The 24,012-nt window shown below is 42.5% G+C and overlaps 1 protein-coding gene across 1 annotated transcript; it reads right to left on the bottom strand.

Moving 5' to 3' along the window:
• Positions 1 to 883: 883 nt before the first annotated feature.
• On the bottom strand, positions 884 to 23,921 carry grid2ipa (glutamate receptor, ionotropic, delta 2 (Grid2) interacting protein, a). The gene is made up of 24 exons (XM_028599219.1): positions 23,840 to 23,921; positions 22,014 to 22,267; positions 21,551 to 21,883; positions 21,307 to 21,461; positions 13,032 to 13,307; positions 11,913 to 11,998; positions 11,618 to 11,687; positions 10,866 to 11,162; positions 10,088 to 10,239; positions 9,699 to 9,860; positions 9,195 to 9,289; positions 8,939 to 9,095; positions 7,478 to 7,809; positions 6,087 to 6,284; positions 4,050 to 4,265; positions 3,827 to 3,914; positions 3,230 to 3,319; positions 2,914 to 3,110; positions 2,639 to 2,794; positions 2,421 to 2,507; positions 2,179 to 2,308; positions 1,962 to 2,080; positions 1,669 to 1,833; positions 884 to 964 (listed from the first exon to the last, which is right to left on the bottom strand). Exons 1-24 carry the CDS (start codon positions 23,919 to 23,921, stop codon positions 884 to 886), a joined length of 3,978 nt encoding a protein of 1,325 aa, XP_028455020.1.
• Positions 23,922 to 24,012: the final 91 nt, after the last annotated feature.

The raw sequence follows: 24,012 nt of genomic DNA, 5'->3' as shown, positions 1-24,012 counted from the left end.
GGAACAGTTAAAATTGTCTTTTATAAAAGCAAATAGTAGGTGCCAACTTTGCACTGATGTAGTCTCATATATTCACGTTAATAACATTAGAGGTTAGAACAATACCATTTAGAAAAAAAGAAATGATATGGCTATAACTGACATGGTATGGATTTGGAAAATCCGCTGACAGTGAGGCATAGATACAAAGCAGAACATGAACAGAGACAGATGACTTCAATGAGTATTTACTTGAGAAAATAAGTCAGTAAAGAACTTATGTTACATTCAGTGTGGTGGGCGATTTACAAAAATACACAACATGTAAATTAACAGAAAAACTGCTTTTGTGGCTTTTCTTCCAAACCACCAAGAGAATGTTAATTAAAGTAATTTTTGTTAAATCTATGACTTATTCGTGAATAGATAAAACAAAGATTTTACTGTAGAATTGTAATAGCACACTTACACTCAGGCTTAGAGAAAGAAAACTTCAACTACAGGATGTTACTGAGTAACTGTCTTTCAAATAGTAGAGATACCTTGACAGCCAAACAAACACGGGGTTGTTTTCTATGTGGCAGTCTTATTGTAGAAATTAAAGTTTTAGACTTCAGCAAAAACTTGTTTTTAAATGATACATAGTATATACTATACCACTGGTATAAAGCTAAATCGTCCATCCTGATGCAAAAGACATTTATTTTTGCCTCATGTCAAAGCTTCCCTCTCTTCATTTTACCAAAAACACATAAACACACAAAACCTTGTTTTTTTGCTCAAAATTGTGCATTGAGTGGTGTGTACGTGTTTGTGCATGTATATACAGTATATGTGAATGTGTCTGTGGACATGTGTATGTACTGTATGAACTACTGTATGTAGTCATCTGCATCTGTGTGTGTTACCAGGCCAGTGGGGAGGCCATTCGTGGACTTCTGGGACTCTTCTGGTTTTCTGCAGCTTGCTGATCATTGAGAGCTTTCTGTGGTAAAGAAACAACAGGGTTTGTAAGCTCACATAAAGTGTTATTATAACTGAAAGTAGATACAACATAAACACATATTCCACTATACATATATAAACACATATTCCACTATATATACTGTATAGATACATATATTACAACATATATTACAACAGATTTCAAGGAGAATATTGGTGCCCTTTGAATTTGTCCACTAAGGCTGCATAAAAAAAGAATTGCACATAAAAACTGAATTTGAATTGCATAAATCTGAATGCTGTGCTCATATTGAGTTGCTGAATAAAATAAATATATTCAAATATATTTTCTTAAATTATTAAATTCAAATTTGGCTTCCTGAGGAGCCTGCCAGGCTGCAGCACAGTGCTGAATACTCAGTGTCAACATACTAATTCTGTCCCTGTATGCAGCTCATTATTAGTACCGTAGCCTGGCAGACTTTCCCTATACATCATTGATGAAATGCAGGCTGTGCTTATTAATAAACACACTGCATTCTAAAGACAAAACATTGGCAGAGTAGAAAATCTAGGATGTAATCATAAGAGGTGTTTATCTGCAACTGTTTAAGTTGTGCATGTTGAATAGTTTGGTGGAAGGCTGAGAAGGAACTACTACTACTACTATTGTTTTTACTGTAACACTGTAGAAGTAGGACAGCAGGACTTATACTGTATAATAAATAAATCTTTCTTGCTCACCTCAAATTTGCCAATGAACTCAGCAAAGATACCAAAGAAGGCCTCAGTGTTTGTGCCTTTGCTGTCTTCTCCAAAGAAAGATGCAGTTTTGCTGAATTCCTCCATAGCTCTCTGTTGCAGGGAATCCAGAGACTGGACTGCTGGATGACTGTTTTCCAGGAAGTTCTACACACACTGGAGTCAAGGGGCATACAAGTCTCATCATCTCTTCTACTACATTAATAATCTTTTTTTTTTTTTTTTCATCAGCCTACATATCTTAGTGCTGTCTTTGGCACTTCTGTGAAGGATACACTCATGGCAACAGCATAGCGGTCCTCAGCCGTCACAGGCATCTTCTGACAGGCTGAGCGAATGTCCTGGATAGTTGTATGAAGGTCATTCAGATCTGATGTGATAGTCCTCTGGTTTACTATAGACAGAAAAAAGAAGGAGAAGGAAAGTACGCTCAGTCCATTTAAAAATGTTCTCAAGCTATGGTGCAGAGGTAAAGAAAAAAAATGTATCTACCTTTGGCAGCAAGAGGAACCATGGTTAAATCTTTGGAAAAATCCAAAACATCAGGGAAGTGGTGACATAACGACTTGACCAGAATATGTAGAAATGTTGACTTCCCATCCACTGTTTTAGTTGTGCTCAACTGCAGGAGGACACAATAAAGTTATAAACTGCGTAAGCATAATATGACGAGAAAGAAAGCCCAGGCTGCCTCTCAAACATTTGGTTTGAATATGTATTAGTGTATGATGTACCTCTGTAAGGAAGTTGATCTTAAAGCCTGTAGTCTTGTTGGTTTTAGGCTGGCTGTTATTCAAGTAGTTCCCCATCGCCAACACAAACTAATGAAAGACGGAGTGTAAGAAGCAGAAGTGTAACACTCTCAAAGAACTAATTTATCTACAGATTTGCATTACATTTTCAATTGCAACATATTCTTTCATCTCATGTACTTTGCTTAACAGCTGGCTACCTCTAGTATCTTAGCCAGCTTCTTGCTTGTCTTCAGCTCCATCGAAGCCTTGTAGAGACAGTCATATGCTCCCCTCAACTCCTCCGTCTTCTCCTGTAGAGAACACTTGAAGAGGAGGCTCTGCAGGCGGGTCTTGTACTCTGGTACTGATAACATCTGATGGAGAACACGCACAACAAGCAAAAAAGTGAGTGATGATAAACACAAATACAGCACGTAGACACAGGTATTTTGACACAACCAACCCACCCATCCACACCCTGCCAGGACTGTACCTGCAACACAAACTGGTCTGGCTCACTGAGTTTGCTGGGGTCCTGTCTGTATTCTTCGTACTTTTTTACCTCCTCTGCATCAGGGGCATAGAGTAGCAGCTGTTTGATGTGGGCTGGCTCCAGCCTATCACTGACCATGTTCATCAGTATCTGACGCAGCTCACCAGGAGACAGTTTTAGGTGGGCTATCAGGATGGCTAAAGGTTAACAGGAAAATAAACAGGCATTTATAAATTCCCTTTTTTGAACCATAAATAAGCCCAAGAATCTGGGCTAATTGAAATACAAAGAAATATACAATTTTACGTATACTTACAGGCATTGTAAGCCTTTTTATGGGACAGAATTTCAATCACATCTTTCTTCTTAAAGGTTTCTAGCACATGGGATGGCTCTGGAACAGGCACTAAAAATAGGATCAGTGTTTGTAAAATGCCCAGATGTTATGGAGGTCCAAATAGACAGTAGAAAGATGAATGGGAATAAAGATTTTGTGTACATTTTACATTTTTATGTAGCCAGTTAAGATCAAATTACAAGTAGAACAAGTGCAAAATAAACTTACAATCCACCATTACAGTCAAAAGTGAGAGAAATGGTTAGGAAAAGTAATTTTAAAAAGAGCTGGGGATTCACGTGTTGTAATTTTCTTTCGACATATAATTCAGGGATGAAATATTGTAGACTTAATGACTAAATAATCACACTCCAAGGATGCAGAGATCCAAGAACCTGAATAATGATCTGCTAAGAAATAATAATGCATCGGTCATTCTGATTTAAACATTTGTATTTGTAACATACTATGCACATTAGTGGGGCTTATTGATTCATCCATAATTATTTACATATCATGCTATGATCTTTAGCTGTGCTTCCACTGAAAGTACTGCATACAGCCACGTGTACTCACTGGAGCTCTTCTGTGTCCCAAAGTGCAGCTCCAGATCCAGATACTTCACCATGTCATGCAGTTTGTCATAGTCAGAATTGGCTCCCAACTACCAAAGACATGCAAAAATAGTGAATTACAATTTCATGACTGTTAAAATATTTTTAATTTGGAATTCTAAATCTAAAATTGTATTACATTAAAGAGCCCTTAGGTCCCAGTGTCAAAAGCCCACAATGCTCACCTGTCCCCAGATAGTCCCCTCTGAGTTTTCCACCTGCTCCCAGCGCAGCCTCTTCACACTCATGTGGTTGGAGTCCATCCTGGAGAGTGAAGGCCTGGGCAAGGGTGGAGGGGAGCAGGGTGGCGGCAGGGGTGGAGGCGGAGGGGGCTCCAGGTGCTCTGAAGGGTCAGATAGCGAGTGGGGGAGGGACTGAGGCTGGCTTTGGCCATGGGATTGCTTATGGTGGGACTGGGTTTGGGGCTGGTGCTGCAACTGCAGCAGGTGATGTGAGGGCTGGGACTGTGGACGGGTGGCTTGAGTGGAGGGCTGAACTTGGTGCTGGGATTGGTAGTGTTGAGGCAGAGGCTGGAAAGTGGAGATAGTGGGCTGGTGCGGCTGGAGCGGCTGAAAGGTGGAGAGAAGGGGCTGAGGCCTGTGGGGCTGCTGGGGGGGGTGGATGACATGAATCTGGTGTTGGTAGTCCTGCGGAGGGGGCTGTGGGGTCATATGGTGGATGTGGTGGATCTGAGGTGTGCTGGAGTGGTGGTGGGTCTGCTGGATAGAGTGGGGTCTTTGGGGAGAGGGTTTGGTGGGCTGGGGGTGATGGGTTTGGTGGATCTGCTGTTCTTGGTGTCTCCCTTGCTGTGACACTTGGGTCTGATGATGACCTTTAAGACTTCTCCGACTCTGATGGGAGTGGCTGTCCCGGTTTAGCTGAACTGGGAGGGAGGCAGGCTCTTGCTGGGCTTCATGCAGGAGCTCTGTGGAGGAGTGATGGGGCTTAGTTTGGTGCATCTGGTGGGCTTGATGGAGCAGCTCGGTGGAGGAGTGGTGGGCCTGGGGATTGTGCATTTGATGGAGCAGCTCAGTGGAGGAATGGTGCGCTTTTCCCCGATGCATCTGGTGCGCCTGATGGAGAAGCTCGGTAGAGGAGTGATGGGGCTGCATTTGCTGCATCTGGTGACCTTGGTGCAGAACCTCCGTTGAGGAATGATGTGCCTTGGTTTTCTGCATTTGGTGGAGCATTTCTGACGAGGAGAAGTGTGCATGGACTTGTTCCATCTGCTGGAGCATCTCAGCAGATGAGTGGTGGGCCTGGAATTGTTGCAACTGGTGGAGCATCTCCGCAGAGGAATGGTGGGGCTGTGGTCTCATGCCCTGATGGCTTTGGTAGATGCCCTCAGCGTATGGCCCTTGTTGGCTGGGGTGGACTGTTGGTTGGGGCGGTGGCTGGTGTGGCGGTGGCGCTGAACGGGACTGACGTCGGAGGAGATGACTCTGGTGGGCCTGTTGCTGCTGTGCTTGGCGCATCATATACAGAGGATGGTTAGGGTGCTGATGGGTGGAGTCAGGAGAGGGGAGTGAGGGTAAGGACTGGTGGAGTTGTTGGAGAGGCAATGGTGAGTGGGCTTTCTGCTGTGTTGGCTGGTTCGGCATCGAGTGGTGGCTCTGGTAGATCTGCTGCTCTTGACATGCTTGTTGCTCCTCGTAGGACTGGAGCTCTTCGTAAGCTTTCTGCTCCTCATACGCTTTACGCTCTTTTTGCTCCTTGTAGGCTTGACGCTGTTCGTACGCTTTTTGTTCTTGGTAGGCTTGGCGCTGTTCATATGCTTGTCTTTCTTGGTAGGCTTGTTGCTCCTGGTACATTTGTTGCTCTTCAAAAGCTTTTTGCTCCTCATACACCTTTTGCTCTTCATAAGCCTGTCTCTCCTTGAAGATTTTCTCCTGATAGGCCTGCTGTTCCTTGTAAGCCTGCTGCTCTTGGAACAGTTGTTGTTCTTCAAAGGCTTTCTGCTCCTCATACGCCTGCCTCTCCTTATATGCTTGTTGCTCTTGGAAGGCTTTGAGCTCTTGTATGGTAGCATGGACCTGAAGGTCCTCTCTTGTTGGCATCACTTTATGTAAGGAGTGCCGTTTAGGTGGTGGATTACTGCGAGGTGGAGGTGGGGGAGGGGGGCCAGATTTCCGGCGGATGGGTACATAAGCTCTTGGGGAGTGTTCAGGGGTGTAGCTGAGCTGTTGCTGTTGTTGGTGCTGAGACTGAGACTGTGCAGGTGCTGGAGGGGGAGGAGGAGGGTCATTGAACTGAACAGGAGGGGGTGGCGGAGGGGTCATTGGGGGTGGTGGGATGTGGTCGGAGGAGGAAGAGTAAGTGAGGGAGGAGGCATTCTCTTCTCCACTGCTGCTTTGAACATCACTCGGGCTGCTGAGCTCTGGAGCCACAAATCCTCCATTTTCATCCTCGTCTACCCCCAACTCCTCTTCATTATCCTCATCCTCCTCATCTGGGAAGCCCATCTGCACAACATCCTGGCATTAACACCAATTACACTTCATTAGCCCTTTATTGTCAAAGAGGAACTTGTGAAATGATTTTAGTAAACTTCTCAAGCTAGATGATTATATATATATTTTTTTCAAACCTAAATTCCAAACCTAAAATACATAATGGTTGTCTATTGAAACTGGGCATGTTCTGCAGGATCTATGTTCTGCAGGATCTCCTGGCTATATGTCTTAGCAAGAGCTGTATGAACATGGTTACAGTTCAACAGGACATTTATGACTGCAGATGTAACGACAGCTTTAATGACAGCTTGTGTACTTCTGTCAACAACCCGGTTCACGCTATAAAGGCTCCTCACATCAAAAGCAGTGAACAAGATGTATTGTGGCAACTAATTCTCATTCAGTTGTTGTGTTTTTGAACTGCCAATACATTTGGGACTAACAGCAGATTATAATGTTGTGTTTTAAATGGATCACAGAATTTTTTTAATTATTTTTTAAGGTCAAAGTAATTAGTGAAGGACGGCAAAACATAACTGAAAGAAACTGTATATCCATACACAGGGAAAGAAAACAGTTGTATGTGAGGCCATTTGTAATGCAATTTTATGCAAAAGATTATTCTCTAACCTAGTTTTGTTCTACTTTCACTTTGTCACTTACTTTACAGGAGAGTATGTTCTGTACCCGTTCTGTCTGTGTATGTATGTCAAGGGGTCTGTCCTATTTCACATTTTGACGCAACATACCATAGGGAATCAGTGTAACATGCCAAAATAACCCGCTATCACCAGAAACTATGGAAACATGGTTATTTTCACAAAAATATTTTAGCTGATATATTAGGATATTCGTACATTCTTTTTTTTCTACACCAAACAAAATGACCTTTATTATCATTTTTACCAGACTGTTTGAAACTTCTCTACGGTCTTAGGGTTTCTTTTGTAGAGTTACAACTTGTAGGTAATAATCAGTAAAGTGCAGCATGCACACATAAAAAGTTAATGATTCAGATTGTCATACTCATCACATGTGATAGCTGATAACATCTGACTATATACACATGGTTACTGAATGAACATGAATAGTCATCAAATTATCAGCTATGTTTTTCACTACATAATGAGGTTTCAGACTTTATGTAACTGTCACTCTACCTCCTCGTAGTCATTCTCCGGAGACAGGAAGTCATCAATGATGGCCACTCTCTGTCCCAGTTGCTCGCTCAGTGCATCCAGAAAGCGATCGGTGTCTTCTGAGCGTGGTGGTTTGGAGAAGGTGTAACGCCGCTTGTTGCTGCGGTGGGTGGGGGGACTAGATGGGAAGTCAGAGGACTCTGGAGGTGACGGAGGGGGGCTGTCCAGGCTAATGTAAGGGTTGGACTCACCACTGGTCTGGCTCGTCAGCCCTGATGGATAGAACTGGGGTGTAGGGGGGCTGGGGAGAGGCTCTGGCCATGATGTAGGGGTTGGGGGGCCTTTACGGCTACCTGAGATAAGGAAAAGACATGCAGTGGATGAAGTGGCAGTAGAGCAAATACAAAAAGGCTATCAATAACAGTCTCTGTACAGTACATTAATTCAGTAGTGTGGTCAGGTTTTCTCACCCTGCATTTGAACACACATAAATCCCATCCAGAAGTACTTAGTCCTTATTAAACTGTTGAATGTCTTTCTTTTCCAATAAAATCTACAATAAACCACTGAAAATGTCTACGCACTTTCCTTTCTAGAGAATCTGTAGGAAATTCCCCCAATCCCTCACCACCCCATCCAATTTAAGATAATCAATAATGAACTAGATTTAACAAAGAAATGTAACACATTGTTGGTGTGTGCAAGTAAGAAGAGGCTTTCGCTCTACAATTGCAAAATGTGAAAAGTTCTGCACAAAACAGGTAGTCTGAACATGTCTCCCAGAGTAGCTAAAACCATAGCAGAAAACACCTTTTTGATTGAAAAGGGTCTTTAAATGTGTGTTTTCTAGTTCCACTTCCACCATCACAATATCCTCATTACTTTATGATGTTCAGTGTTTATTAGACTACTGTGTGACAATTTAAAATTCCCTGCAACCTAAGAGCCTAGATCTGCCTGATGTAGATTGAATAAGATGATATTCCTATCTTAACCTGGTATATGCACTCTGCATCCCTATCCCTCATGGGCAAACCAAATCAAGTCAAAGATGGCAACTTGTTAAATAAATTCTAAATAATGCTTTATATTAAGGCATGTGATGCCAGCTCTGAACCTTCCTACACAGGATCTAATCTGACAAAATAAACGCAAACTAATCACAACAAAAGCAGTGGGTTGTTTCAAGACTCCTCTGTGCTGGATATGTTTATGTACATAAAATAACAAAAATCATGTGTGTAAAATATAAAATGCATGCATATTCTGTTGAGTCAGAAATGGGTTGGCTACCTTTGGATTTATTACTCTTGCACTGCAGTACTTTTTAAACATTTTGTTATCTTTGTCTAGCTCTCTTACACTAAAACACACACACTCAATCATGCATACAATAGATCTGCAAGGCAGTCTTTTTATACAGTCAATTAAATATAATTCGAGCTGCTATGACTTCAGTGTATATGTTATGCTTTCAGCTACCTGTGTTAGCATGTATTGTAGGGGAGGCTGTGCGCGAGGGAGGCTCCAGATCCAGCAAACTTTCAGGAGCAGGAGGAGCACGACTCTTCAGAGACTTGGACCTCTTGGTTGAATACATGTTCTCCAGTTCAGCGTACACCGCTGACAGCTTGTATGGTAGAAATGTACAAAGAAACCAGAGTAAGAGTTGCCCTATAAAAGGTGAATCCTATGTATCTTTTCCCATGAGGACTTGGGTACCTACATTGGTGAGGTTGTTGGGAGTCTCAGGAAGGGAAGTACCATCTCCTGACTGTCTCTCTCCTGGAGCCAACCTCATCCCTGTCTCCAACAGCATCTCTGCGCGGAAGCCTGTGACAACCAGGTAGCCGAGTTAGCCCTGGCCCATGTATGGTTGGGCTGACAGTCAGCTCCAGTTGGATCAGGCTATCTTTGGGCCAGTAAGGGAGAAGCAACCAACCAAACGATTTTGGCTACATGGGAATACGTTATGTTATATAACTATTATTCTGTATATAATATACAGTATGAATTGAACTAGTATGAGCCACGCTTGCCACATCAAATAAATTGGAAGCTTGAAACATAGCTAACAGATTCTACCAAAAAATATAACTATGAGGACTGTGTCTATGATCACAATGAGGATAATGTGAATTCTGAAAATAATAGCGATGGTGGGGATAAGGATCAAGAGTGTCATGGTGGTCATAGTGTTACTGTTGCTATAAATGATAATGAAGATAATGAAGTTCTGTACCCTGGCCCAAGTGTGTGCCAATGACCAGGTCATCAGAGCTACGTCCCCTCACACTGCTCCTGTACGTGGTCCCTGTCACCCTCATGGAGCTGCTACGTCGATGGGGCTCGGGGGCAACCTCGGGCTCCGGAGGAGGGGGAGGAGGTGGTGGTGGTGGTGGAACTGGAACACACACACATATTGGCAATGCAGAGGAAGATGCAAAGGTGTATGAAGGGCTGCAGCACCTGAGTTGATTGCACTCTACTGAGCCAGTGAATTTACTGTATTAAAGATCCCCAATGAGAGCGTCTATCTCACACAAACAAACCCATTTTCATTCAGACGCATATACACCTCAAAAAGCACATACACCACAAATTAAAAAGGACAAATGTGTGTGCACAGACCTGGCGCTTTGTATCCAAGAAAGCGTGAGATCTTGCTCTGGCAGTGCTCCTGTTCCTCATACGTCAGCAGCTGGTAAACAAACTGCCAGATCACCTGTTTGGCTGGAGTATCCAGCACCGGGAACACATCCACGATCAGAGTGTCAACATTCCTGTTGCCATGAAAACACAGGCAATGTGACAGAGATCGCCTGGCTGTCCAATCAGAGGTCAGAAGTTGAGCTTGTGGGTATGGTCACCCATGAATGCGGGAAACTAGACATAAAATTAAAGGGGCACTCCACCAATTATACAGAGGAAAGCATGTTTACTCATTACCAGGAGTTTTAGTTGTATCATGTCATCTGGGGCTCAATGCTATTTTTGTTTAGCTTAGGGACTTTATAGCAGAAAGCCTCTGTTACAAACTTTAAAAGGCATTTAGCAAGCAGACAAGGTCTAATGAAATGATGATATCTTGGCCACTTTGAAAAATCTCTCTTGTAAGTCCTGAAACTTAAACACTAAACCGCTGGAGTACCCCTTTTATTAGATACATTTTGTGATATATTTTATACCTCCATATGTTTCACTGTAACTTACATGCCAATTATGGTTGAAGAAAAAAGGAACATAATAACCCCAACAGTACGAAAATATAAACATGTTCAGTTATTTCTCTCAATACTTTTTGTCCCCCTCCCTTCCTCCCCGTTTGCACATTACTTCTGTCCTTTGTCCCCCTCTATCTCACCCCACTCCCCTTCTCTTCCAATCTTTTTCCCTACTCCTTGCTCACCTGTGCTGGAAGAAGTTCTCCAGAGACTTGCAGATGGTGTACCTCTCCTGGATGGTCAGCAGGTGCTCCAGCTGCTGTCCGAAGGTGCGGCCCTGAACCCGGATACTGGGGGGCAGAATCTCTGCCACCCACTGCAGGGAGCTGAGCACAGGTGAGCGGGAACGCTCTGTGGGAACACCGCCCCCTGCGAGGTCCTGCTCTGACAGGGAAAAAGTAGGCGGACCATCCTCCACTACCAGAGTGGGCATGGCACCACTGCCCTGGAGCATGGACACCACCTTCTCATGGGAGGAGGTCCTACAGGCAGACACATGGTACACATGAAAACACATGCACACTCACACTGTCATAGCCTTTTAACTGCATGTGCCAATTAGTTTTTGGAATGAAAATCCCACAATATACATTAGTCATTTCACTTTACTGATGTGTAAACAAATGAAAAGTGTTCTGTATTCTGCAGAGAACATTGCAGTTTTACATTCTCTGGGGAGCTTCTTTATCATTGTTTGTCTTTGCTGTTTTTCAGGAAACTGCTTTTATTTTTCTACCAAATCCATGTGAAATGAGACTTGCACTCCCTTGACTTGCACACTTTGTGAGCTCTACAAAAAAAAAAAAACATCTTCAACATGGGAACCGTATTACCATATTTATGTTTGCCTGTTGCCTGTTTGTTTCTGTTGAATTAGATTTAGAAACTGCATGATTTTATGTAGAACTTCTAAAATGAATGCAGGTGAGAGCTCAACCTCATGTCCAGTCCATTGAGAAACAGGATGCGGTCTCCTGGTTTTAGACCTGCCTTGTCTGCTGGGCTTCCTACAGAACAGAAACTGAGTAAGAGATGTCTGATTTGATTTATTCTCATTACAAGAACAGTACAGTGGTAGAGTTGGAAGCTTTGTTAAGCTATAACAGTCTGTCAAATGTAATAACAGTTTTATTACAGCGTAATAATGAAAAGTACTCATATGTGATTTACGAGCCATTTACACATACACACATTAAGTATAATTAACTAGCTACACACACATTTTTACTTACCAGGGATGACAGAGTCAATCCACACTGGAGCATGGCCTCTAAGAGTGAAGCCAAAACTCGTGTTACCCTTACACACTCTCACTGTCCTAAGGAGACAAATTTGAGCTTTGGTTAATGACAGGACTGAGTAATAAACAAAGGCCCTAGGAAATAAAAGAGAAGCAGGTATTCAAAAATACTCAGCTCTATATAAAGTAATTGCGAAATGTGCATAGTTAATATATGATTAAGGTAACGTTTATATGAAATAATGCATGGGTTACCATATAAACCCTGTTAGACATAATAAATATTACACAATGGACACAAACTGTGGTTAAGTAAGGGTGGTAGAATTTATTAATCACTATAGCTCATTTCACACAGTGTCGTGGCTACGATCTGTTATTTGTAAAAAGTTATCTGCAATGAGACAGTTAATGCAGTTTTATCCAACTGTGGACCTCCAGCAGATTTCCATATTCAGCAGACTACTTTAAATTCCCATCCTGCATGAACAACCCCACTTAAATATGGACAGTATATCCCATGGGAGCTGTGTATAATCCTTATAAGGCAAAGCCATAGAAGGGATAAGGAGTTTCTTGGGGCACTTTATTCCTACAACTCAATAGACAGTGATAGGATGTTTGTAATCACGTTGTTTACTTGTTTTTTTTTACCATGTTTTAATCCTAAAAAATGTGATCAGTTTTTTTTATATCTAGACAGAGAACATCCTGTCATCAATTCATAAAAACAAGACAGGAAACAACAACACAGCAGATGAAGACAGCAATAAAACAGACATTCTAAATAGGTTTATGTTCCAACCACTGAACCATCTATTTTTCACTTTACTCCTACTCATCTTAATTCACATAAATTCCATGCTTACACAGGAAGACCAGTCACAGCTGCTGTTGGTTATGAATGTGATCAGACGTAAGGGGAGAGGTGATGTTATTTTAGGAAACGTGTTTTCTTTGATAGCTAAAAATGACATACACTGTTTAGCTGGTGGGAAATAGAGTGATGATGGGACTCCTGCTGATAAAAGGCCAAAACACACAGGGACTAAATAAAGACAGGATAAGAAAACACCAAATAAAAATCTGCAACATGACACTTAATACAGACCTACAGTTGGTGGTGGTGCCACTGGAGTGTCCAGCTATGAGTGAGGTGGTCTTGCGCATGCCTCGGGCAGGGGGGACCATGCCTTCCTCTGCTTGGGTGCGTGGCACTGAACTGGCGCGTGTGGAGACCAGGAGGCGTTCTGGGTGATCCTCACTCCGGCTGCGGCGAAGGTGGTTGCGGCTAGGGTCACTGAAGCTCCGCCCTTTGAGCCGGCTCATCAGGCTCTGGGAAACCACCTCGTCAAAACGCTCCCGGTGCTTCTTGGGAATGAAGATCCTGGCGAACATTGTGAAATCAGACACAAACTCAGAAAAAGGCTTTACTGAAAAGCTTTATACCAACAAAATCAAAGCAGCATTCCAGCCCAAAATCCCCAAAACTCAAAAATTCTTTATCCTGATCTCTGAAAGCATCCATCGTCCAAATTATCCCTACTCTGGAGGGATTCTTGTACTGACTATTGTTCCAGCTGCAGGATCTACTTAATTGGTAATATGGTCTCGTGGGAGGGCCGAGGTGGGTAGAAGGGATTGGTCCAACATTAGTTTGTGGGTGTGTTTTTGTGAGAGTATGCATGCATGTGAGAGAATAAAAGAGATAAGAGATGAGCTTTGTTTGTGTGGTCCTGTCACATTAGCAGCTGCAGGTAAGAGTGCTCAGTATCAGTGAGAGCTCTCTGCTAATATGCAAAAAGCAGGAAGCTCAGAGCTACCCCTGGGAGAAAGTGCTCCTCTCCCCCTACCAGTGTTATTTTCTCCTCCCATAATAAACTCCCAATGCCTTTATCCTCTTTACGCAAAAACCCACCATAAGATATCTTAGATATTAGTTTGTGAGATTTAGTATGTCCCAGGGGTGATTTTGTTGATGCAGCCACTTTCCTCCAGTCTGTTTTATGTGCCGCATACAGTACATGTAGATGAAAATAAAGTGTCCACTCAATAACATGAATATTGGAGTGGGGACAAGTAGTGTTGGTGACATCAAACTTGTCAAAGAAGACTTGTATTTAAGCTCTGAGGCTTGGTGTAAAAATTGGTAGCGCTGTCTCTTCTGTGACAGATTTCTCAGTGTAGGATTTTTCAACATCAGCACGTATTTGTTTGTCTTGTTTCCTAAAACCTGACATTTACCACTGATGTTTTATTCTACTTTAAATGTCTACTCCCCTTAAACCCAATTATACTAGAGGTGTTGTCTGCTGCATGAGTTTTATACAGTATTTTGCCAATTATCTGCGAGAACAAGATACATAACAAAACACCGACCCAGAAATGGAAGAATTGTTGCCAATAACTGTTTTGTAAAAAGTGTTTGAGGCTGCGATTTTCCTTTAAATATAGGACGCCTCCTTCCTTTTTCTCTCTCTCTCTTTTTTATCCGATACACATACACAAGCAACCTCAATCTCACACACACATTTGTCCCTTCTCTATTTTGCATATCCCCACCGCCTCCCCCCACCCATCCCGCCTACAAAATGATGCTGCCTCCATTCTCAACACAAGCCTCTCTCTATCTCTCTGTCTTCATGAATCTCCTGGGTACTTCCACTGTGTAGAGGAGAAAAGAGTGCTTTGTTTTTTTCAGCGCACCAGTTCCAATGTGCATCCAGATACACCGCACAACTCAAACACTACTGTTGAAAATGGGGCTCAGCGGTGCCGTTTGGTTTTTCAAAGCTGTTAAAGTCCTTTTGCAGGTACATTTGAGGAACATTGTTAGGAGGCAAGGATTAGATGATTTGGTAGTTTCATAAAAACGTACAGCAGGTAGTGGGTTTAAATTAAGAGTGACGCATAAACTCAGCTGCCTCCATTATCTTACAATCCAAAGTAGATGGAAGCTAACACATATTTCCACTCTGGAGATTTCTTACCTAGAGAAAAATCTGACTCACCAATGTTCCCAGGCTCTCTCTCTCTCTCTCTTTCTCTCATATGCACCGTTTGTTATTTAACACCACAAGTGAACAATGACCTTCAATTGATTTAGATTTCTGAATGTAGTTATCTGCTGGATTTAATCATACAAAGAATATACAATACATTGAACAAGACAGATTTTCTGCTTTGCAATCCATGTGTCAGAGTCTTGTGTCCAATTATAGCACGACACAGTTGCATGTTATTTACGACTGCATATTGCAAGTGAAATAGCACTGCAGCAACAGTACAGTTGCATTTCTCCTAGTCTGATAGCGTGTGGAGTCACACACACATGTAATGGGAGTCTTGCGTTAACTGCTGATTCACTGTCAAATAATTCAATCAACTATCATGTTAAAATAATCTGTTATTCAGCCTCTTTTAAATAAGCGCAATCTGGATGATAATGCTGCAGCTGCTGCTGCTGCTGCTGCTGCTGCTGCTGCTGATGATGATGATGATGATGATGATGATGATGATGATGATGATGATGATGAACAACTATTTATTAGTCCTATCAGTATAGTATAGTGTATTGTGGACATAAACAAGTGGATGCAGGGCCTGTCTTGAAAGAAATCACTTACATAGATACAACTTCATCTGCTTACTATGAAGACATCCACATAAATAAAAGCCAAGGAAAATAGTTTGTGTAGGTGACAGTGATTAAGAGTTGGGTGTGTTCATGCACCAAATATTCTCAACACTGCCCTGGAGGGCTGAAATGTGCTCATCTGTGACAGCAGGCTGCTCTGAAGTGCTATCCCCAGGGTCAGTTTTGTATAGCAAGAGTAGAACTATAACAACTCGAGTTAGAGCAATAACACAACAACACTTAGCCCATAGAAAGGGCAGAGTGAGTGATGAAGAAAGAAAGAGAAGTTGTTGAAAGAGTTTAAGTGATGAATCAATATGAAGAATGGCATAAAATATTGCATGCAGGGATAGATATGACGACACAATCAGTAACATATGGCAGAGTCAGAGACAATGAAAGATAGGTGGAGAACTAGAGCGCTTTCTAGGCCAGGGTCATGTAACTACTGGGAATGAAGCAGGCATGTGATTACAGGCAATATAGGCCACAGAACTTTCCCAAACTACACTCATAAATCACCATGGTTACTCGGACAAACGGTGGATAGGGAAAACTAAACAGAATGTGTATTTCTCACAGTGACAGGGCTCTATTGATTTCCATTAACTTTATCACCTCTAACACCACTCCGTCATGTTACGATCTCAGTCAAAGAATATTTCACTTGTGTGGTCGGGTTGGCTCAGTGTGTATAGCAGGTGCACATATCAACGCAGAGTTCCAGGGATCGAGTCCGACTTGTGACAATTTCCTGAATGTCTTCTCTCTCCTGTTTCTCACCTAGCTGTCCTATCCATTAAAGGTGGAAAAGCCCAAACAATTATCTTTAAAAAAAGAAAAAGAATATTTCACTTGTGAACTCTTGTAAACCCGGTAAAACAAGTAAGCAGAAACTTCACAGCTTTCCGCCGTTGAAGTTGGATGTAGGCCTTAGGATGCCCTCAATTTTAAGGAGGGCGAGAGGAGTCTTTAATTAGGCCTGAAGAGGGGGTGGATCAAGGACAGAGCACGCGGAGTGATGAATGACAATTGCAATCAGCTGGAAAACTCATTGCAAGAACCATTATTATCAGACCCACTTCTGATCAGCTAATTTGACAGCTGGACCAGTTATGAATTTGCAAACACAAAGCATATCTATAGACACAGAGTTTAATTACAAAGCCACAGAAAGCAAGAATAAGTAAAAGCAAAAGTATCATTAGTTATTTGGAGATGTGTTCTAATCATCTTTCACATGCTGGAATCAGTTTTAGGGACAGTACAGAGTTCCACATTTTTACATGCTGACTGAAGGTTTAAAATAATCATCAATACAAACGTGATGACAAACACACAGGAAATAGCTGCACAACAATACTTCAGCAACTTTAGATACAAGTCAGCACAAACAACACAAAGCGCAGTGAACACTGCTGAGATCAAAGGAAAAGTTCCATACCGAACGTGTCTGGAAAGGCTCCTATCCCTTCCCATGGCTCTTCTGGGCTTTGATGAAGTGCCTGAGCTCAGTTAAGCAATGCTAATGCCTCTCCTCTATCTCGATGAGTCCCCATCTAGTTTGAACAAACTCTCCCGGACAAAGGGGAAAGAAGAGAAAGAAGAGAAAAAGGAAGGTGTCCTGGTTCTCAAAAGCGCTTGCTGCAGGCTCGGAAAGCAGCCAGAAGAAGAAAGAGAGAGAGTGAGAGAGAGGGAGGGTGGCTGTGGTTCTCATCCCTCCACACCTCCAAAACATCCTCAGGTAGCATCATCAGCTGTTCTCCAACTTCATGTTTGGGGCAGCACTCTTTCTTTGTTCCCATCTTTTGTCCCGTTCCTTCTCCAAAGAGGACAGGGTCAAGCCAGGTCACGGCAGGGTAGTCACAGTTAAATCACAGTTAAAAGATAATCCCTGTCACTGAGTCGTCCATCATCTTGCAGTAAGAGATAGTGAGTGACAAATCTTCTCTTTCCTCATTGAGGAGGAAGAAAAGAATGAGATGAACAGAGGAGTGCGTGAGGAGTGAGAGAGGAGAGAAGTGGAGAAGAGAGGAGGGTCCCAGTGGAATTTCATAGGCAGGTCAGCATAATGTGTGTGTGTGTGTGTGTGTGTGTGTGTGTGTGTGTGTGTGTGTGTGTGTGTGTGTGTGTGTCTGTAAGAACCAACTAGTGTGCACATAAGTGAACATACAGAAACTTTGACAGCCATGTCTGTGCGAAATCTATGACATCTATCCAAATGTCCCTAGAAATCTTGACTGATTCATAAAACATTTGTAAACTCCAAAAACACTATGGTATTCAAATAATAATGGAAAGAAAAGACTCCGACTGAATCCGACTTTGGGTTCGTGAAAAGCGCTATATAAATTCAATTTATTATTATTATTATAATCCTCGGTTGAGAATGCATCAGTCTAATTAATTCATATCTTTGAAGTCTATATACAGATAGGGTATCAGGCCTTTAGTTCACCATAATTACATACAATTACCATAATACTACAGAACCACATGAACAAAAGAGCGAAAAGATGTTCCAAGATTGACTCTAATGACCCTCCAGATACATCATCTTTTGCATAACTTTCAAGTGTTCAAGCACTCGCTAACCCTTGGGTTTCAGAGCCATTTAAGAATTGAGACTGGCAAATGTGTCAGAAACCTAAGAGAGAATTTATTAAAAGAAGTAGGCTGCTTAAAAATAGAACACATCCTGTGGGAGGGCGAGGCAAAACGGTGAGGGGACTGAGGCAGACTGAGCAGAGCGTGCCCCAGCTGGTCAAGTTTTACAAGGCAATACAGAAGAAATAACTTCCGTAAGCTGTTAAGTGCCCTCTGATTACTGGACTGAGGTGGGGTAAGTAGAGAGTTTTTTTGTGTGTGTGTGTGTGTGTGTGTGTGTGTGTGTGTGTGTGTGTGTGACTGTCACAGGAAGTGACAGTGATTGAGGTAGAGGGAGACTGACAGATTGGAAGACAGAAACAGGGGGAGGAGACAGCGGGCAAATAAAAGAGAGATCCAGCTTCAGTGGCAGACACATAGATTCTCCACACCTCAAACGACAACACTGGCACACAGCTCATGACTAACAATCTCCGGTTCCTTTATATCTTAGTCATCGACAACCAGTGATTCAAAATGCAACAATTGATAAATGAAAACAACATATTAGCACTCACTCTGTATCTTTTAGTGTGTTAGCATGCTACTATTTGCTAATTAGCACTAAACACAAAGTACAGCTGAAGCTGATTGGATTGTCATTAGTTTTGAAGGTGTTTATTCATTATCCGAAGCATTGGACGAATTAAAATAAAAACTAATTTACCTGATGGTTGCGTTAATTATGGGAAAAGTTAAGGGGTTCACCAAAGCAGCTATTACAATACATCTTAAAAGGGGATGTGAATGTGTGTTACAAATTTCATGGCAATTTAACGTTTTTTTGCGGCATTTCTCTCAAAGCCACTAATGTAAACGTCATGGTGGCACTAGAGGAAAAGTCAGAGAATAGTAATATTTATTAGGATTCATCCTTTGGGCACCATTAATATCTGTAACCAATGTCATGGCAATCTATGCAATAGATAGTTGAGATATTTCAGTCTGGACCAAAAGTGGTGGACTAACTGACTTTGCCGTCCCTACAGCCATGCCGCTTGCATGGCCCTAAACAAAAAAAAGCTGCATTTAAACGTGCCTATTAAAAATATAATCAGCAACACATTTCCACAAGAACAGAGAACTTCCACATTACATTACACAGCAGCAGCAGCAGCAGCAGCCATTAACACCAACACCACCCTGAGGCATGGCTCATGGACAACCTGGAAGCAAAACTCCCTCAGGTTCCAACTACAGAAACCTGTTCACCAGATTCTGCTGTAAACATCAAGAGCTATTCCAAACCTGGAATATAAATATTGTTTAGCCCTTTCCAGAGCCTAATTGGCATAAAAGAACATTTTGTTGCACAGCACAAACAGCGCTGAAAATGACAACAACACAATGACAAAGCAGGCAGAGGAAGGGAAGAGGTAAAACTCTGCATATCAAAGCCTTAGGTCAAGGTTACAACACACCAGGATGGACCATTATGGATAACTACAGCCATCTGAGGAAGATTCAACTAAAGAGATATTCTGTCTCTTCTTAGGAGAGTTACAGTACAACTACAGTAAAACTGTTCTCAGTCCTCTACGGATACAGTTAATGCATAATTAATGGGACTCCTGTGCAAAACAAACATTGCAAAGCATTTTCACAGGCAGCTTTCTAAGGAAGGAAATGTGCTGTCAAAGCTGTGAGACAGACAGCTGTGTCGGAGAAAACTGAGATGACTGGACAACAGCTTTGTTTCTAAGCTGGAAAGAGAACGAATTACTCCCGAAAAACAGTCGCTGGAAAACTTGAACGCTAATTGATTGTTACTAGATCGCTACTATAGAATGCTTTCAAAGCACTTCAGCTTACTTCATGACCAATCCTAAATAAACTTGATGGCATGCTTCCAAATGTACAATGCCAAATTGTTTTTCAGTACTCACCTGAGGCAGCAATTCATAATTTCTTCCCACATACAACTTCAAAGCAAGGACTGCAGGCATGTATGTGTGAGAAACAGCGCGGTGTGCACGCCGTCTAAGCATCTGCATGTTTGTCTGTTTTCGTATGTGTGCATGTCTCAACCAGCAGCAGCAAACTGGCTGTAGCGGCTAAGAGCCGTATGCAGAGGAGGGAATAAAGAGCATCCAGTGATGTGATCCGCGAAAAAAAATCTGTGCGTGTATCAAAGAGTGCATCACAGCTGACAGGGAGGAATGGGAAAGAAAGAGACCAACAGAGAGAAAGTCAAAGTGAGAGAAAGTGAGGGGAGGGGCGGACAAAAAAAAAAAAAAGAGAACTATTGTGATTTGGGTTTTGATTTTCTAATCAATGCTGAGGAGAAAGAAATGCAATATGCTGCGGTGAATTTTTAACCATACTCTTGTACTGTACTGTACCTGAGAGGGGAGAAACAGAACAAGCTGCACCCAAGGGCCACAGTCAGTGCTTTACATTAGGTCAGCTATTAATATGTGCTCTTGATGTACACCTCTCCTACATTTCACAATAAAATGCTAAGAGAGGGAGTTTCTGGGGCGGCCTTTAGCTCACCCAGTAAGAGCGTTCGCCCCATGTGTGCTGAGCCCTGCAGCGGCGTGGGTTCGATTCTGACCTGCTGCCCTTTGCTGCGTGTCATCCCCCTTTCATGTCTATCCACTGTCACAATGTAATAAAGGGAAAAGCCCCAAAATAATAATCTAAAAAAAAAAAAAAAAAAAAGAGAGAGGATGTTTCTTGTTTGGTCATTACACAGTAACTACCCCTAAAAATAAACATCTTGGTTACTTCCCAAAAAAATGTACTAAAATGTAACCCTAAATTCACAAGTACATAAACCCTTTGAAAGTTTAGACTTGAAACAGCACTGGAGGCTGAAATATGTATGCATTGTCCTGGTTACCTCATTGGCAGTGACGGATAACTGAAACAAGATGTAAAGCCACCACTGTAGCAGAACTTTGTCGCACAGTGAGTCTAATTTTTATTCGCAGTCTGTTTAAAGTGCGTGGGAAGAGGGGATATAAACAGTTTTAAGAATTCTCTTGCATCTGACTCCTTTGATCACTGCACAAGAAGGACTAAAAAAACTAGTTGGTCACATTCAAAACAAGACATGGTTGACTACAAATAATGTCTGTCTGAGCAACTGTTCGGCTACCTGACGCTGTCAATCAGCTGTTGATGTTCCTCTGTGATCAAGATGTCGGGCAGGGCCTCAGCCAGAGTCTCCACATCCCTCTCAGCAGCATACTGCTTGAGCACCTCAAACAGATGTTCCTTCACATCTAGCTCCTCTCCTAGCACTTCCTCCACCTGATGGGTAAATAAATGCAATGACATGAATTGATATACAAACATAAAAAAAATGCAGCAAACAGATAAACTATCTATTTCACACCCACTTTCTTATTGAACTCCATGGCCTTGTGGGCGCGACTCTCCCTGATGCTGTCCCCACTCTGCGACAACACCCTCATGCTGCTGCTCAGTCGCTTGGGTCGCCGGGCCATACTGAGCACGCCCAGACGCAGAGGCCGACCCTGAGCTGCTTTGATCATGGCCGCTGCCGTTTCATGATGCTTCACTGGGATGCCGTTGACCTCCATGACGTAGTCCCCAGCCTTGAGGCCATTGCGTCCAGCAGGACCATTGGGCATGCAGTCCTCCACCATCAGAGGGCTGTCTCCAACGATGGTGAAGCCAAAACGGCCATCTGGGCCGGGAGCGATGTCAATCTGAGGAAGGGGAGAGCATGTTTGCCGTCTCATTGTCGTTTTCATCTGAATGTTTTTAGTATTTTTCCACCAATAAAGAAACCAAACAAAAAAAAAAACACAAAATGTGGATTACTGGGTGTAGTCTGACCTGTTCAATCCGTGACACCACTCCGATGCTGGGTGGTACCGTCTTGAGGGTCTGAGCCAGAGCGATCAGTGCCGGTGTGCTGAGGTTGGTCACATCCTGGCCCTCAATGTCCACCACTTGGTCCCCGGGCTGCAGGCCAGCCAGGTAGGCACTACTGCCCTCCACCACAGACAGGATGTAGCTGGGCCCAGTGCCACCTAATCGGAAGCCAAATGCCTCAGGCCAGTTCTGATTGGTGGCTGGGAGGCCGAGGTCTGCAGGATGGACAGAACATGAAACTTGGAACAGGCCTAAGTCAAATAAACAAGGCAGGAGCTTAGTGTCAAAGGAAAGCCGGAGTTATTATGTCGGATTAGACTTTAATGGGTTTTTAATTGGGAGGTGAAATGTTTTACTGCTTGTCGATATGTATGTCCTATTAGCACGTAGGAACATTTCTAATCTGGAGCAAGCTGCTCATACAGACAAGCAGGTTGTGAGCTGTAAAATGGAGTCCATTGGTTTAATTAGGGCATCTCAGAGATGGAGCTGCCTAGCTGTAGCAGCAGGTACACGGGTCTATGTAATTAACCCTCAAACATAAAGAGACAGAAGTCACTTAAACAACTTTTTTAGATTTACAGATTAGTTTTTCTCTTAGTTGAATAAATGAAGAAGAAAAGAATAGAGTGAAGGAGGTTATTTCTGACTGATGGTATGTAGCCCGCATGAACTGCTGGCCTTCCCCTGGTCACTGGCCTCCTTCTACTGCAGCAGAACATGTCCCAGCAGGCTCACTTGACTTTATCTACAGCCATCTAGATACGTCAAAGATATATATAGGCCATTATAGGGATTGGTCAGTACATCAACACCCCAAAACCACTTCATATTGATATATATGATCACTAAAATGAAAATCCACAACACTTGCCGATAGTTTTGTTTAATTTAGTTACTTTTCACATTGATATTAAAAGGCTACTTAGAGGAAATATAGCAGAATTAAAAACTTCATTAAATCTACTGTTTGTGTTTATGTTAGATTTCTGTGTAAATATGTGTGAATATAAGTAATGCGTTTGGCTCAAGTCAAGGCAGCACTGGCACTCACATCAACAAAAAGTCTTATAATATGACGAAATGACTCCAAGGTGCAAAATTAGAAGAGACAATTTAACATTGGGAAATAGAACAGCACACTGTAAGACACATTATAAAACTGCAGATGCATAGACAATGGCATGCAGTCATTAATCAAAGAGTCAGCACCAAACTGCTCTGTTTTTCTTTTTGTAACTGATCAGAGGCATAGAAAGATGGAGACAGAGGAAAAGTCAGTCAGATGGAGAAAGACCAAATTAGAGACGAGACGTAAGAAAAGTAACACAAAAGTGCATGAGAAGTGAGAAAATAAGTCTGTTCAAAACTTGGCAAAGAAATGTAGAAATGCCTGATCTGCTTAAATGCAAAACAAAGACAAATCAGATCTCACTGCAGCACAGGGCTATATATTCAGGGTGAGATGTGGCTGAGTGAATAAAACATATCAAAAGGCAAAGACTCAAAGAGCCACAGAATGTGGTATCGACTTTCTGAGAGGAAACATCAAAGCGCAGCTGATTATTGATCTAAAATAGATTGGGAAATCACTGACATGGAGCTCATAATATTTTCTCTCCACCAGAACACAAGCAGCACTCACAGACTTCTGTCTGTCCTATTCTCTCTAGCCTGCGACCCAGTTACACAATGTCAGCTTTAGCGCTCCTCTTTATCTTACCTCCAGCAGATGAAGCAGTTAAGGAACACAATGTACAAACTACCATTTAGAGAAAGAGACTTACAGAAATCTTTAGAGGCACTCCGGGTCCCAGACTTGCTCTGGCGCAGGGAGAAGCGGCCCTTTCTGCTCAGGAAACGCCTCATCCTCGCCCGGCTTGCGGCAGGGCACGTTCCAGCCAGCCTCTCTTCGCCCCCGGCCTGGAGGTCGATGCAGCCAAAGAGTGCCCTTGGACAC

This window comes from Perca flavescens, chromosome 15 (assembly GCF_004354835.1).
Source record: "Perca flavescens isolate YP-PL-M2 chromosome 15, PFLA_1.0, whole genome shotgun sequence".
Classification (NCBI taxonomy): domain Eukaryota; kingdom Metazoa; phylum Chordata; class Actinopteri; order Perciformes; family Percidae; genus Perca; species Perca flavescens.
The sequence above is the reverse complement of the archived record's forward strand: the minus strand, read 5'-3'. Positions and strand labels throughout refer to the sequence as shown.

Bases quoted from the DNA above. Each gene is read 5' to 3' on its own strand.
- grid2ipa (XM_028599219.1), bottom strand. From the start codon at position 23,921: ATGAGGCGTTTCCTGAGCAGAAAGGGCCGCTTCTCCCTGCGCCAGAGC. The intron at 21,884-22,013 runs GTCAGACTACAC...CCCCTTCCTCAG, and splicing joins TGGTGTCACGGATTGAACAG to ATTGACATCGCTCCCGGCCC. The intron at 4,266-6,086 runs GCACCTGCACAG...TCCCACCATAAG, and splicing joins ACCCTCCTCCTCCCCCTCCA to CAATCCCATGGCCAAAGCCA.